The 14,449-nt window shown below is 39.1% G+C and overlaps 1 protein-coding gene across 6 annotated transcripts in view; it reads right to left on the reverse strand.

Annotated features, from left to right (window-relative positions):
• The window catches only part of SLC17A5 (solute carrier family 17 member 5), a 76,255-nt gene that overhangs the window by 24,462 nt on the left and 37,344 nt on the right, over positions 1 to 14,449 (reverse strand). For 5 of the 6 annotated variants that reach the window (XM_068985002.1, XM_068985000.1, XM_068985001.1 and 2 more), the window contains one exon: positions 3,249 to 3,407. The exons of the other annotated variant lie outside the window; for it this stretch is intronic. In XM_068985002.1, coding sequence (XP_068841103.1) covers positions 3,249 to 3,407 — 159 coding nt within the window. The remainder of the gene's footprint in view (positions 1 to 3,248; positions 3,408 to 14,449) is intronic. 6 annotated transcript variants of the gene reach the window in all.

Below are 14,449 nucleotides of genomic sequence, written 5' to 3' on the forward strand. Positions count from 1 at the left end.
AAGTGTACTTAAGAAAAGATTTAATTTTTTATCACAATTTGTGATCTATTTGCAGATGTTGTATGCTTCTAGTTCCACTTCTTTGGTTGAATATTTTTCTTTTTTCTGGTATTGAGTAATTTCTTCTTTAAATGTATTCCATTTAGAATTCTGCATAGTGGGGGACTTCCCTGGTGGTTCAGTGGCTAATACTCCAGCTCCCGATGCAAGGGGCCCAGGGTTCAATCACTTGTCAGGGAACTAGATCCCACATGCCACAGCTAAGAGTTCACATGCTGCAACTAAGACCCAGTTCAGCCAAATAAATAAATAATTTAAGTAAGAGATACTAAAAAAGAATTCTGCAGAGTGGGACCACATCTGTTGTTTGTGGCGGAACCTTACACACGAATAACTGTAACAAATAGAGAAGAGAGTTTTCTGATCTTGGCCTTGTCCTCTGCTGGGCTAAGACCAACAATCACTAGTTACTTTTTCCACTTAAAACTGTAGAGGTAAAAACTCTCCTGACAACCTAAAACTGCTAAAATCTTCAACATTTATATCACATATATACGTCCATGTGTGTCTTCCATAGTTATTAAGCATTCTGTTCAAGGATATAGTCCCTTGTACTCATTTATTTTAAAAATTCATTCCAAAATGTTAATATTCAAAATAGGTCAACAGATACTGCTTCAACTCTCACTGAGTTGTAAGAAATAGGGACACTAGGAAAAAATGAGGAAAAAGTAAAAGTGATGATAATTAACAAAACTAAACATATAACGAAGCAAGCTTAAAACAAATGATCAGATCTTTAAACTTTTAAATTAATGAGATTATAATTTTAAATACAATGCATCTCAAATCAAGCTTTATTTTGAACACAGGCTGTTTCATGAATGTAGTATGCTGATTTTTCAAGGAAAAAAACATTAAAAAAGAAGCTTCTATATAACAAGAGAATTATTTTCAAACTCTATTCACATTTCTTTTAATTTTGATTCAAAAAGAAAATGCCTTTTTTTGTTTGTTTGTTTTGTTTTCGTATGAAAATGTCAACAAAAAAGATTCTAGTTGTTTTTTTTTAAGATTCTAGTTTTAAAGTCTCTCATTACAGAACTAAAAGAAATTAATGAAAAATAAATGAAGGCAATTAAGTACATATACTAATTACCAGTCAGCTATTGATACTGCATTCTTTTTATAGTTCTCCTGGGAAATTTTCAAAAAGAAGCATCAAGTGGAATGATCCTTAAATTTGCATGCAATTTGTCACTACAGTAGGAGACTACAGTCAAACTCTGTTAACAGAAAGCTTAGGAAAAATGAGGTTGCTTGCAACAAATCCATCTCAAGCTATGGGTAAAGCCTCAGTTCAGTTTAACTTCTGTTAATGCAATTGGTGGATATATTTCAGTATAATGGACTTTGTTTTTCAAAAGTAGCCAGAGGAGTTCTTCACAGCTTAGCCGTCTAGGTGAAGTTTAAGGTTTGGTCCACGTGGCCAGCGTTTTCAGTATGCTTTGGAAGTGAGGTGGCTGAAAGGTTCATTTTAACAGTGTTGATAGCTTTAGGTCCATGTAACCACTGCAGTCAGCCTTACTATCTTTACATTCATCACCCAGGCTGCTACTTTTTCTTCCAGTGTTTCCACTCTGCCTCAGTGATAGTTCTTAGGGGAATATACTGTTTTTTATTTATCTGTTCATCAGCTGATCCCATTTGGGCTGTTTCCACCTCTTGGTTATTATGAATAACGATGTTATAAGCTTGTGTACATGTACATGTCTTTGCGTGCACAAATGTCTTTAGGTCTCTTGGGTATAGACTCAGGAATGGAATTATTGGGTCATAATAACTTCACGTTTAACTTTTGGATGAACCGCCAAACTGTTTTCCACGGCAGCTACACTTCACATGCTACCAGCAATGTATGAGGGATCTGTTTCCTCTGCATCCTTACCAACACTTGTTATTTCCTGTTTTATTTTTTTTTATTCTAATAGGCATGAAGTGGCGTCTCATTATGGTTTTGAGTTCCATTTCTGTATTGAGTAATAGTGTTGAGCATCTTTACATGGGCTTATTGGTCATTTTCATATTTTCTTTGGAGAAATATCTATTTAAATCCTTTGCTCATTAAAAAAACTGGGTTACTTATCTTTTGATTATTGAGTTGTATAAATTCTTTACATATTTGGAATACTTAATCCTTATCAAGTATATGATTTGCAAATATTTTCTCCCATTCAGTGGGTGTTCATGCTTGATGATATCCTTTGAGGCACAAAAGCTTTTAATTCTGATGAAGCCCAACTTATCAGTTTTTTCTTTTGGTCATATGTTTTTGCTTTTGGGGTCATATGTGAGAAGTTGTTGTCCAGTGCCAGGTCACAAAGATGTACACTTCTAAGAGTTTTATCATTTTAACTCCTAACATTTATGCCTTTGATTCACCTTTCATTTGAAGACAAAAAACACTATCAAGGTTTCTTACAAACGATGCCTCTTTCTCTTTATGCTTTTCTTCAATTTCTTTAGAGACAAAATCCATCAACATAGAAATAATAGGAATTGTCTCCATTTGATGAGATCAGAAGGAACTGACAGTTTTGGGGAGATCTGTCTTATACAGCTTTACAACTATAGCTCTGCCAATGCCTGGATAGCACTACAGAGCAACCTCTGTACAATCATCTTGTGTCTTCCAACACCCCACTAGGCTGCCAGCAGAGTCCTGCCCCCATCCCTTTTACAAGGGAATACAGTATCACCTGCAGGGCTACGCTGGTGGCTCAGACGGTAAAGAATCTGCCTGTAATGCAGGAGACCAGGGTTCGATCCCTGGGTCAGGGAAGATCCCCTGGAGAAGGGAATGGCTACCCACTCCAGTATTCTTACCTGGAGAATTCCATGGACAGAGGAACCTGGTGGGCTACAATCCATAGGGTCATAAAGAGTCAGACATGACTGAGCGACTAACATACACACACACACAGAGTACCACCTGTATTTGTCACCTGAGATCCTGGCATGTTACCGGGCACTAGTAAGGTCTTCACAGTTAAAGGGGATACTAGCCAAGATACCCTGAATCAAGAGTTAACACACATAGAGCAAAGGAACAAGCAAGGCTAAAAAGAGAAGTCCTTAGAATTTAGTATACCAAAGTAAAATGGAAGATGCAAAATAACTGAGTTTCATATAGATAGGAACAAATTCTGTATATTCTCTATAAGAAGTAGATGCTTATTTTTTCTTACCTCTTGAATATTGAACCTTAGGACTTCCTTCATGTAAGTAGGCAATAAGGTCAATAAAGTATAAAAAGTCCAGTTGTAAGAAAAATGTGCAACGACAATAGCCCAAAGTGGCAGTGATTTCAGCATAGGTATCCACGGCACTGACTTCTGTGAAGAGAGCTAGAAAACAAACAAACACCAGGCGTAATTGGGGTAAGCTACAGCTATGTTTGGGCTTCCCTGATAGCTCAGCTGGTAAAGAATCTACCTGCAATGCAAGAGACCCCAGTTTGATCCCTGGGTCGGGAAGATCCCCCAGAAAAGGGATAGGCTATCCACTCCAGTATTCTTGGGCTTCTCTGGTGGCTCAGATGGTAAGGAATCTGCTCGCAATGTGGGAGATCTGGGTTTGATACCTGGGTCAGGAAGATCCCTTGGAGAAGGGCATGGCAACCCACTCCAATATTCTTGCCGGGAGAATCCCCGCAGGCAGAGGAGCCTGGCGGGCTACAGTCCATGGGGTCTCAAAGGGTTGGACACAACTAAGTACAGCACAGGACAGCTATGTTTAAATCTGTATCTTATCAACTAAAATTTCATCTGAACACATTATCAACCTTGGCTAGTAAATCTTAGATTTCTGAAGGAACTCTTTAAAAATATTAAATAGCAATAGAAACTCCATGATTCAGATTAGAAGAAAAAACAGAAATGTAATCTTAGGGCTCAAAAGTCAAACTAAAAATGCCTTATAAGTGTCAGAAGTCCCCTGAAGTATTAATTTCTCCACCTTAAAGAGAGGACAGTTTAATAATCAAATTCAGAGGCTGACATAAGGGCCAAGGTAAGAGACTGGAAGTCCTATTAGAATTCATATTTCATTCTCCAATCTTTATTCAATTACAGTAATTTATAAGAACTGTGCAATAAAAGGTTTTTTATGTAGCCATCTGGAGTAATGGTCTTCAAAGCAGGGTATAAACATTCCAGGGGTAGCAAGATGATCCTCCACGGCGTGGAAAGGCATACTAGATCTATCTATACTCACTATACTCATTTTAAAACAAGAAATTAAGCTGTATTAATATTTAACAAATAGGTTGGCCCTGGAATATGTCAGATAATCACATACTGTCTGATTTCCCCCAATCAAAAGGGGTTTAATGGCGTCCTTACTTGTTGGTCTGCCCTTGGTGTAGTATCACAGCACACTTTAGTTTATACCTGCCTTTCTTTTTTTAAAATATAAATTTATTTATTTTAATTGGAGGTTAATTACTTTACAATATTGCATTGGTTTTGCCATACATCAACATGAATCCGCCACAGGTATACACGTGTTCCCCATCCTGAACCCCCCTCCCTCCTCCCTCCCCATATATCTGCCTTTCAAAATGGATTTATGGGTTTCATTAGCCAGTTTTAATGAAAACAAATCTACAGAATTAACAAGGACTTCCCTGGTGGTTTAGTGGTTAAGCATCCACCTGCCAGTCCAGTGACCTGGGTTCAATGCCTGTCCAGGAAAGATTCTGCAGGCTGCAGGGTGGCTAAGCCCACTTGCCACAGCTACTGAGCCCACACACCTAGAGCTCGTGCTCTGCAACGAGAGAAGCCACCGCAATGAGAAGCCTGTGCACTACACCTAGAGAGCAGCGCCTGCTGGCCACAACTGGAGAAAGTGCACACGCACCAAGAAGACTCAGCGAGGACAAAAAAAAAGTCTTCAAAAGATTCATCTGGAGAAGGTAAACAGAAATCTAATAACATAAGCACGAGAGAATGCTTATGTTAAAGAAAGAAAATAGTAGAGTTGACACTTTTCTTCATGAGCTCTTTGTCAGCTACCACACCAAACAAAATGATGGCAGGCTCATCAATACTCCATATTCAAACACACTATTCCTATTAAACAATGTATTATTATTAATTTTGAAGTGACAAAAGGCTTTTCCTATTAAAATTCAAAATTTATGTATATATTGTTTATTTCATCTTACCCATCCTTTAAAGAGTCTGTCTTTATGCAAATTTTATAATGTAGGAAAGTACAGAAGTGCGTACAGATAACCATAAAAATATCCATGTGCTCAGACTGTTATCCCCCACATTGTATTTTTAAAAAATATATTTATTTACTTGGCTGTACCAGGTCTTAGTTGCGGCACTTGGGATCTTCATTTGTGGCAATGTGGCATCCAGTGCCCTGAGCAGGGATCGAACCTGGTAAGTCCCCCTGCTTTACAGACGCATGATTAAGTAAAGTCTGGAGACCACTGGCCTGAGAAATCAGTTCCTGACATTTCTTGTATACTGAGACTGCTCTGTCTTCTTCACAAGCTGGAGCAATCTATGTTTCCACCTCTAGGGTGCACTATTATTTCAAAAAGGGGAAGAACCAGCATTAACCTTCTTGGGGCCTTTTTTTCTAGGGACTTTTGATCTGATTTGGTAGATATACTCTTGTGATTCCCCCCATGTATTAAAGACGTAGGGGATGTAGGGGAAGAGAAACAGAGGGGACAATTATTTTTATATAGCAGTGGTTCTTGATTCCATTTACACTTCAGAATCACCTTTGGCACTTCAAAACTACAGTTGGCTATGTTCTACCCCAGACTTGCTGATTCAAAGCCAAAGTCAAACTTCTGAGTGGAGGACCAATGTGTATATTTTAAAAGGCTTCCCTGGTGATTCTACACAGCAGTGGTTCTCAAACTTTGCTTCACAATAGAACAACCAGGCGAGCTAAAAAAACCCCAGAGCCAAAATCACACCTGAGACCAATTAAATCAGGTTGGGAGGTGGGTGGGAGATGGGTAGGAGGTAGGTGGCCATATGTCTGAAAGATCCTTGGATGATTTCAAAGTGTAGCAAGCTTTGGAATCCACTGTTGTAGTAATTGGGGCTTCCCCGGGTGGCAACTAGAGGTAAAGAATCCTCCTGCCAATGTAGGAGATGCAAGAGATTCCGGCTCTATTCCTGGATTAAGAAGATCCTCTGAAGAAGGAAATGGCAACCTACTCAGCATTCTTGCCTGGAGAATCCCATGGACAGAGGAGCCAGAAGGGCTACAGTCCACGGGGTTGCAAAGAGTTGGACACGACTGAGCATAACACAGCAGCAGTTGTAGTAATTAAAGAATTCTGCAACCTCCTCCCTGCTGCACTGAACCCTATCATCCCTTGCTTGAAAATCTTAGGACAAAGAGGAAGGAAAAAACCAGTCTAGAGAATTTAGCATTTAAAGGAATTTGGAATATAGCTCTTTTTACATGGCTTTGAAACTCACAAAAGAAATGAAATTATACTTCTTTGTTGAAAAATATGAGCCTAAATGTATCTGATCTAAATAACCGAAATATATCTGATGTAAAATACGTAATAATTTTAAGACATGCTATGACTATGTATTTACACTTACTGATGGTGATGTTTTAGAAGAGTATAGGGCTCTGATAATAGCTTCTGTAGCTTTTCACCAGTATTTAGGCATAATCTTGCTTATATTAATATAAATGAAGGAAAACTGAAGCAAACTGAGCCATACCAGAATATTTTCACAGTCTAACAACTGAATTTTCTATAATTTGAGTTTTTTGGAGAATCACTCAACCATGACCAGCTATACATGGAGAGTGATGTCAGCAAGATGGCCAAATAATATGCCCCTTATTGGTATCCACTGTGCCCCACCCTCAACAACAACCTGGGATCCATCCACAGACAAAAGTGCTTTTCTGGGGGCAGTGGGATCTACAAACATATGCCAAGGGACCCGGTAAGAGTTTTGCATGCCTGTGCATTGGGTAAAAGACATAAGGATCTTGGTCCCAGCTATGAACCCTGAAGTAACTTGTCAACCAGCTTCAGCCTTTCTTGGCCGTGGTCTGGGAACCCTTGGAAAATATTGACTTAGACTGTTAGCTTTAGACAAGGAAATCCTGACATTTGTGACAACACATATGGACCCTGAGGGCATTATGCTAAGTGAAATAAGATATACAGAGAAAGACAAATACCATATAACTTACATGCGGAAGAGAGACCAAGCTCTGCAGCAAGGGAAGCCACCACAATGAGCAGCCTGTACACTGCAGCAAAGAGTAGCCCCCATTCGCCACAACCGGAGAAAGCCCGCATGCCACAACAAAGACCCAGTGCAGCCAAAAATTAAATAGATACATAAATGAAAAAATTAAAAAGTCAAAACTCATGGAAACAGAGAATAAAATGGTAGTGGCCAGGGGCTGGAGAGAGGGGGAAACTCATCTTCCAGCTACAAGATGACCAGCTGCTAAGGTCTAATGTCAGCATGGCAACGATAGCTAGCACTACTCTATCATGTTCTTGAAAGCTGCTAAGTAGATCTTACATGTTCTCACTACAAAAAAGAAACAGTAATCCACTGAGATGCTGCAGGTGTGACTAACCCCACTGTGGGCATCATTTTGTTACACGTGCATGTGTGTGTTAGTGGCTCAGTTGTGTCCGACTCTTTGCGACACCACAGACGGTAGCCCACCAGTTTCCTCTGGAATTCTCCAGGCAAGAATACTGGAATGGGTTGCTGTTCCTTTCTCCAGTTTTGTAATTAAGTATATCAAATCATCATGGTGTACATCTTAAACATACATAATGTCAATTATATCTTAATAAAGCTGGGTAGGGGGAAAGACCAGTTGTAGGCCAAACATATAAGCTTGACATGTAGCAGGATCTCAGTAGCTATTTATCACATGAATATGAAGCCCACAGAGTCAGGAATTTGGAAAGAAGAATATAATATGTAAATGTTAGTGTTCATTTGTAAACTGAGTATAAAATAACAGCTTTCTTTTCTCTGAATGAGAATTATAAAATCAATTTACAGTATTTCCACATTATAAGTTATATTTTAAGGGGGGAAACCCTTCATTTATAAAACATTCAAATTAATGATGAATTTTTAAATGTTTCTAGGAGAAACTATCCAATTAGCTGTGGCAGACATTAAAAAAATCCTTCAGGATTTTAAGATAGCCCTGTCTAATAGAACTTCTTATGGTGACAGAAATGCTCTATATCTACACTGCCCAATTTGGTAAACAGTAGCCCTATTAAGCCTTTGCAATATGGCTAGTGTGACTGAGGAAATGAATTTTTAATTAAATTAATATAAATTAAAATTTAATAACCACAAGTGTTGGTGGCTACCATAATGGACAACAAAAGTTGAAGGTAAGATCTTAATAAAGTACAAAACAGCTTTTTCTGATGTTCTAGATAAGAAATTATTCTTTTGCTATTATCAGAAGTGACTTGTCAATCACACAGGGTCACACACTCTCCTGGCTTCCCTATACTTAAATGTTGGCAAAGCACATTACAAAAGTTCTTAGCAGAGCTCCACATTCTTCTAAAATGCCACTGCTGATGAATGAAAATATACTGGAAAGGAAATTTTTTAGTTGTTCAGAGCATCTGCCCAGTTAATATTTTGAGAGCAAATTCTTTAAGATATTTGAGTAAGGGAATTTCTGAAGGAATAACCAATGAGATCTTGAATCTTGTATAGAGAATGTATCATTAAATAAGTAATAATAGCTCAAACAGCTTTTTAAAATACCAGTTGAAGCACAGAAGTACAGAACAAAAATGTATTTGTTGTCAAATGTGCAAAATCGTCTAGACTATAGGAAGGGTAAGGTCAATCAATAACATTTGAGTATCTTCTATGTGCAACTTCACACAAAAACATGTTTTCCTGTCAAATGTAAGAAAAAAAAATTGGTTTAGAAAAAGCTGCATGAAACACATGTTTAAGTTAGGGCAACTAAATATTTCAAGCCAAAGCCCTTATTTGCTTCATAAGACTGCAAAATTGTATACTCTTTCAAAAAGGTAGAAGAGAAGTAAAACAGTTTTAAAACATCCTGTTCTAAAGACTTAGTAAAGAAAAAAAAATAAAAGAGCAAAAAAACAGTACCAGATCTCTTGAGGAAAGAAAACGTCAATGGGTAAAGTGGTAATGTCTCAACAATTTATTAAAAAGGAGACCGCTATATACTGTGTTCTTGGACTAGAAGAATTAATATTGTTAAAATGACCATACTACCCAAACCGATGTACCAATTCAATGCAATCTCTATCAGAATAACAAGGGCATGCTACACAGAACTAGAACAAATAATTTAATAGCTTGTATGGAAACAAAAGACCTCAAACAGCCAAAACAATCAAGAAAGAGAAACAGCTGGAGGGATATGCTTCCTGACTTCCAACTATACTATAAAGCTATAGTAATAAAAACTCAGTATGGTTCTGGCACAAAAGCAGATTCATAGATTGGTGAGACAGAATAGAAAGCCCAGAAATAAACCCAATTGACACGCATGGTTAATCGCTGCTGCTGCTGCTGCTGCTGCTGCTACTGCTGCTGCTGTGTCGCTTCAGTTGTGTCCGACTCTGTGTGACCTCACAGACGGCAGCCCACCAGGCTCCCCCGTTCCTGGGATTCTCCAGGCAAGAGTACTGGAGTGGGTTGCCATTGCCTTCTCCAATGCACGAGGGTGAAAAGTGAAAGTGAAGTCATTCTTACTCTATGACAAGAGAGAAAAGATAGTCTGCACAATGGAGAAAGACAGACTCTTCAATAAATGGTGCTGGGAAAACTGGACAACTACATGTAAAAGAAAAAAATCAGAACATTCTCTACTCCATACACAAAAATAAACTAAAAATAGATTAAATATTTAAATGTAAGACTGAATAGAATAAAATTCCCAGAGGAAAGCATAGGGAGAATGCTCTTTGACAAAAATTGTAGCAATGATTTTGAATCTCTCTCCTAAAGTAAATAAAAGCAAAAATAAACAAACAGGATCTAACTAAACACAAAAGCTCTTTCACAGCAAAGGAAACCATCAACTAAACAAAAACAGTACCTACTGAATGGGAGAATATATTTGCAAATGATATCACTGACAAGGGGTTAATAGCCAACATATATACATACCTCATACAAGTCACCATAAAAAAATAAAGAATCTGATTAAAAAATAGGCAGAAGAACTGAACAGATATTTTTCCAAAGAGCAAATGCAGATGGCTAACAGGCACATTAAAAGAAGTTCAACATCACTAATCATCAGGGAAATGCAAATCAAAACCACAATGAGATGTCACCTCACATCTTTCAGAATCACTGTCATCAAAAAGAACACAAATAACAAATGTTGGAGATGATATGGAGAAAAGGAAACCCTTGTACACTGTTGGTGGGAATGTAAACTGATGCAGCTGCTGTGGAAAACAGGATGGAAGTTGTTTAAAAAAACTAAAAATAATGAAAAACAGAAGTTTAGATGACCACTGTATCTACTACTGTGGGCAAGAATCCCTTAAAAGAAATGGAGCAGCCCTCATAGTCAACAAAAGAGTCCAAAATGCAGTACTTGGGTGCAATCTCAAAAATGACAGAATGACCTCTGTTTGTTTCCAAGGCAAACCATTCAGTGTCACAGTAATCTCACTCTATGCTGTGACCAGTAATGCTGAAGAAGCTGAAGTTAAATGGTTCTGTGAAAACCTACGAGACCTTCTAGAACTAACACCCCCAAAAATGTCCTTTTCCCCATAGGGGACTGGAATGCAAAAGTAGGAAGTCAACAGATACCTGGAGTAACAGGCAAATTTGGTCTTAGAGTACAAAATGAAGCAGGGCAAAGGCTAATAGAGTTTTGCCAAAAGAATGCACTGGTCATAGCAAACAACCTCTTCCAACAACACATGAGAAGACTCTACACATGGATATCTCCAGATGGTCAATACCGAAATCAGATTGATTATATTCTTTGCAGCCAAAGATGGAGAAGCTCTATACGTCAGCAAAAACAAGACTGGGAGCTGACTGTGGCTTAGATCAAGAACTCCTTATTGCTAAATTCAGATTTAAACTGAAGAAAGTAGGGAAAATGACTAGACCATTCAGGTATGACCTAAATCAAATACCTTACGATTATATGGTGGAAGTGACAAATAGATTCAAGGGATGAGATCTGATAGACAGACTGCCTGAGGAACTATGGATCAAGGTTCATGACATTGTATTGGAGGCAGTGATCAAGACCATCCCCAAGAAAAAGAAATGCAAAAAGGCAAAATGGTTGTCTGGGGAAGTCTTACAAATAGCTGAGAAAAGAAGAGAAGCTAAAGGCAAAGGAGAAAAGGAAAGATATTCCCATTGGAACATAGAGTTCCAAAGAATAGCAAGGAGAGATAAGAAAGCCTTCCTCAGTGATCAATGCAAAGAAATGGAGCGAAACAATAGAATGGGAAAGACCAGAGATCTCTTCAAGAAAATTATAGGCGCCAAGGGAATATTTCATGAAAAGATGGGCACAGTAAAGAACAGAAACAGTATGGACCTAACAGAAGCAGAAGATATTAAGAAGAGGTGGCAAGAATACACAGAAGAACTGTACAAAAAAGATCTTCATGACCCAGATAACCATGATGGTGTGATCACTCACCTAGAGCCAGACATCTTGGAATGCGAAGTCAAAGTGGGCCTTATGAAGCATCACTATGAACAAAGATAGTGGGGGTGATTGAATTCCAGGTGAGCTATTTCAAATCCTCAAAGATGATACTGTTAAAGTGCTGCACTCAATATGCCAACAAATTTGGAAAACTCAGCAGTGGCCCTAGAACTGGAAAAGATCAGTTTTCATTCCAACCCCAAAGAAAGGCAATGCCAAAGAATGCTCAAACTACCACACAATTGCACTCATCTCACATGCTGGCAAAGTAATGCTCAAAATTCTCCAAGCCAGGCTTCAACAGTATGTGAACTGTGAACTTCCAGATGTTCAAATTGGATTTAGAAAAGGCAGAAGAACCAGAGATCAAATTGCCAACATCCACTGGATCATTGAAAAAGTAAGAGAGTTTCAGAAAAACATCTACTTCTGCTTTATTGACTATGCTGAAGCCTTTGGGTGGATCACAACAAACTGTGGAAAATTCTTAAAGAGATGGGAATACCAGGCCACCTACCTGCCTCCTGAGAAATCTGTATGCAGGTCAAGAAGCAACAATTAGAACTGGACATGGAACAAGAGACTGGTTCCAGATTGGGAAAGGCTGTATATTGTCACTCTGCTTATTTAAATTATATGCAGAGTACATCATGAGAAACGCTGGACTGGAAGAAACACAAGCTGGAATCAAGATTGCCGGGAGGAATATCAATAACCTCAGATACGCAGATGACACCACCCTTATGGCAGAAAGCAAAGAAGAACTAAAGAACCTCTTGATGAAAGATGAGGAGAAGGGGGCGACAGAGGATGAGATAGTTGAATGGCATCACTGACTATATGGACATGAGTTTTAGCAAGCTCCAGGAGTTGGTGATGGACAGGGAAGCCTGGCATGCTGCAGTCTGTGGGGTCACAGAGTTATTGAACTGAACTGAACTGGGAACTACCAAATGACCTAGCAATCCCACTGCTGGGTACGTACCTGAAAAAAAAAAACAAAACTCTAATTGGAAAAGATATAGACATCCTAATGTTTACAGCAGCATCATTTACAACTGCCAAGAAATTGAAGCAACCTAAGTGGCAATCAACAGATGAATGGGTAAAGAAGATATGGTATATACACAATGGAATAGTACTAAGTTATAAAAAAAAGGAACAAAATTTTGCCATTTGCAGCAACATGGATGGACTTGGAGGGCATTATGCTAAGTGAAATAAATCAGACAGAGAAACACAAGGTATTACTTATTTATGAAATCTAAAAAATACAACAATTAGTGAAGATAACAAAAAAGAAGCTGACTTACAGATACAGAGAAAAAACTAATGGCTACTAGCAGGGAGAGGGAAGGTGGGAGGGGCAATTTAGGGGCAGCAGGTAAACAGGTACAGTGAAGTGAAAGTGAAAGTGAAGTCGCTCAGTAGTGTCCGACTCTTTGCAACCCCAGGGACTATAGCCTATCAGGCTCCTCCGTCCATGGGATTTTCCAGGCAAGAGTGCTGGAGTGGATTGGCATTTCCTTCTCCAGGGGATCTTCCCAACCCAGGAATCGAACCCAGGTCTCCCACATTGCAGGCAGATGCTTTACCGTCTGAGCCACCAGGTATAAAATAAGCTACAAGGATGTATTATACAACATGGGGAATACAGCCTATATTTTATAACAAGTATAAATGCAGCATAGTCTTTAAAAATTGTGAATCACTATTTTATAATAGGGCTTCCTTGGTGGCTCAGATGGTAAAGAATCTGCCTGCTATGCAGCAGACTTGTGTTTGATCCCTGGTTCAGGAAGATACCCTGGAGAAGGGAATGGCAATCCGCTCCAACATATTTTCTTAAAGATTTATTTATTTACATTATGTTTTGGCCATGGTGGGTCTTTGTTGCTGCACATGGGCTTTCTCTAGTTGCGCTGAGCTGGGCTACTCTCTAGTTGCAGTGTGCGGGCTTCTCATTGAGGTGGCTTCTCTTGCTGGGGAGTGCAGGCTCTAGGCAAGCGGGCTCCAGTAGTTGCTGCTCAGTAGTTGCGGCGCATGGGCTTAGTTGCTCCCTGGCACGTGGGATCTTCCCAGACCAGGGATCAAACAATTGTTTTCCATGAACGGATGGGACCCGATGCCATGATCTTCATTTTTTGAATGGTCAGCTTTAAGCTAGCTTTTCCACTCTCCTCTTTCACTTTCATCAAGAAGCTCTTTAGTTCTTTGCTTTCTGCCATAAGGGTGGTGTCATCTGTGTATCTGAGGTTATTGATATTTCTCCCGGCAATCTTGATTCCAACTTGTGCTTCATCCAGCCCAGCATTTCGCATGATGTACTCTGCATATAAGTTAAATAAGCAGGGTGACAATATACAGTCTTAACATACTCCTTTCTCAATTTGGAATCGGTCTGCTGTTCCATGTCCGGTTCTAACTGTTGCTTCTTGACCTGCATACAGATTTTTCAGGAGGTCTGGTATTCCCATTTCTTGAATAATCTTCCACGTTTGTTGTGATCCACACAGCCAAGAGGCATGTGAAATGAGTGCAACTGTGTGGTAGTTTGGACATTCTTTGGCATTGCACTTCTTTGGGACTGGAATGAAAACTGACCTTTTCCAGTCCTGTGGCCACTGCTGAGTTTTCCAAATTTGCTGGCCTACTGAGTGCAGCCCTTTAACAGCATCAAGCTTACAAATAGTTCACGGCA

This window comes from Capricornis sumatraensis, chromosome 13 (genome assembly GCF_032405125.1).
Source record: "Capricornis sumatraensis isolate serow.1 chromosome 13, serow.2, whole genome shotgun sequence".
NCBI lineage: Eukaryota > Metazoa > Chordata > Mammalia > Artiodactyla > Bovidae > Capricornis > Capricornis sumatraensis.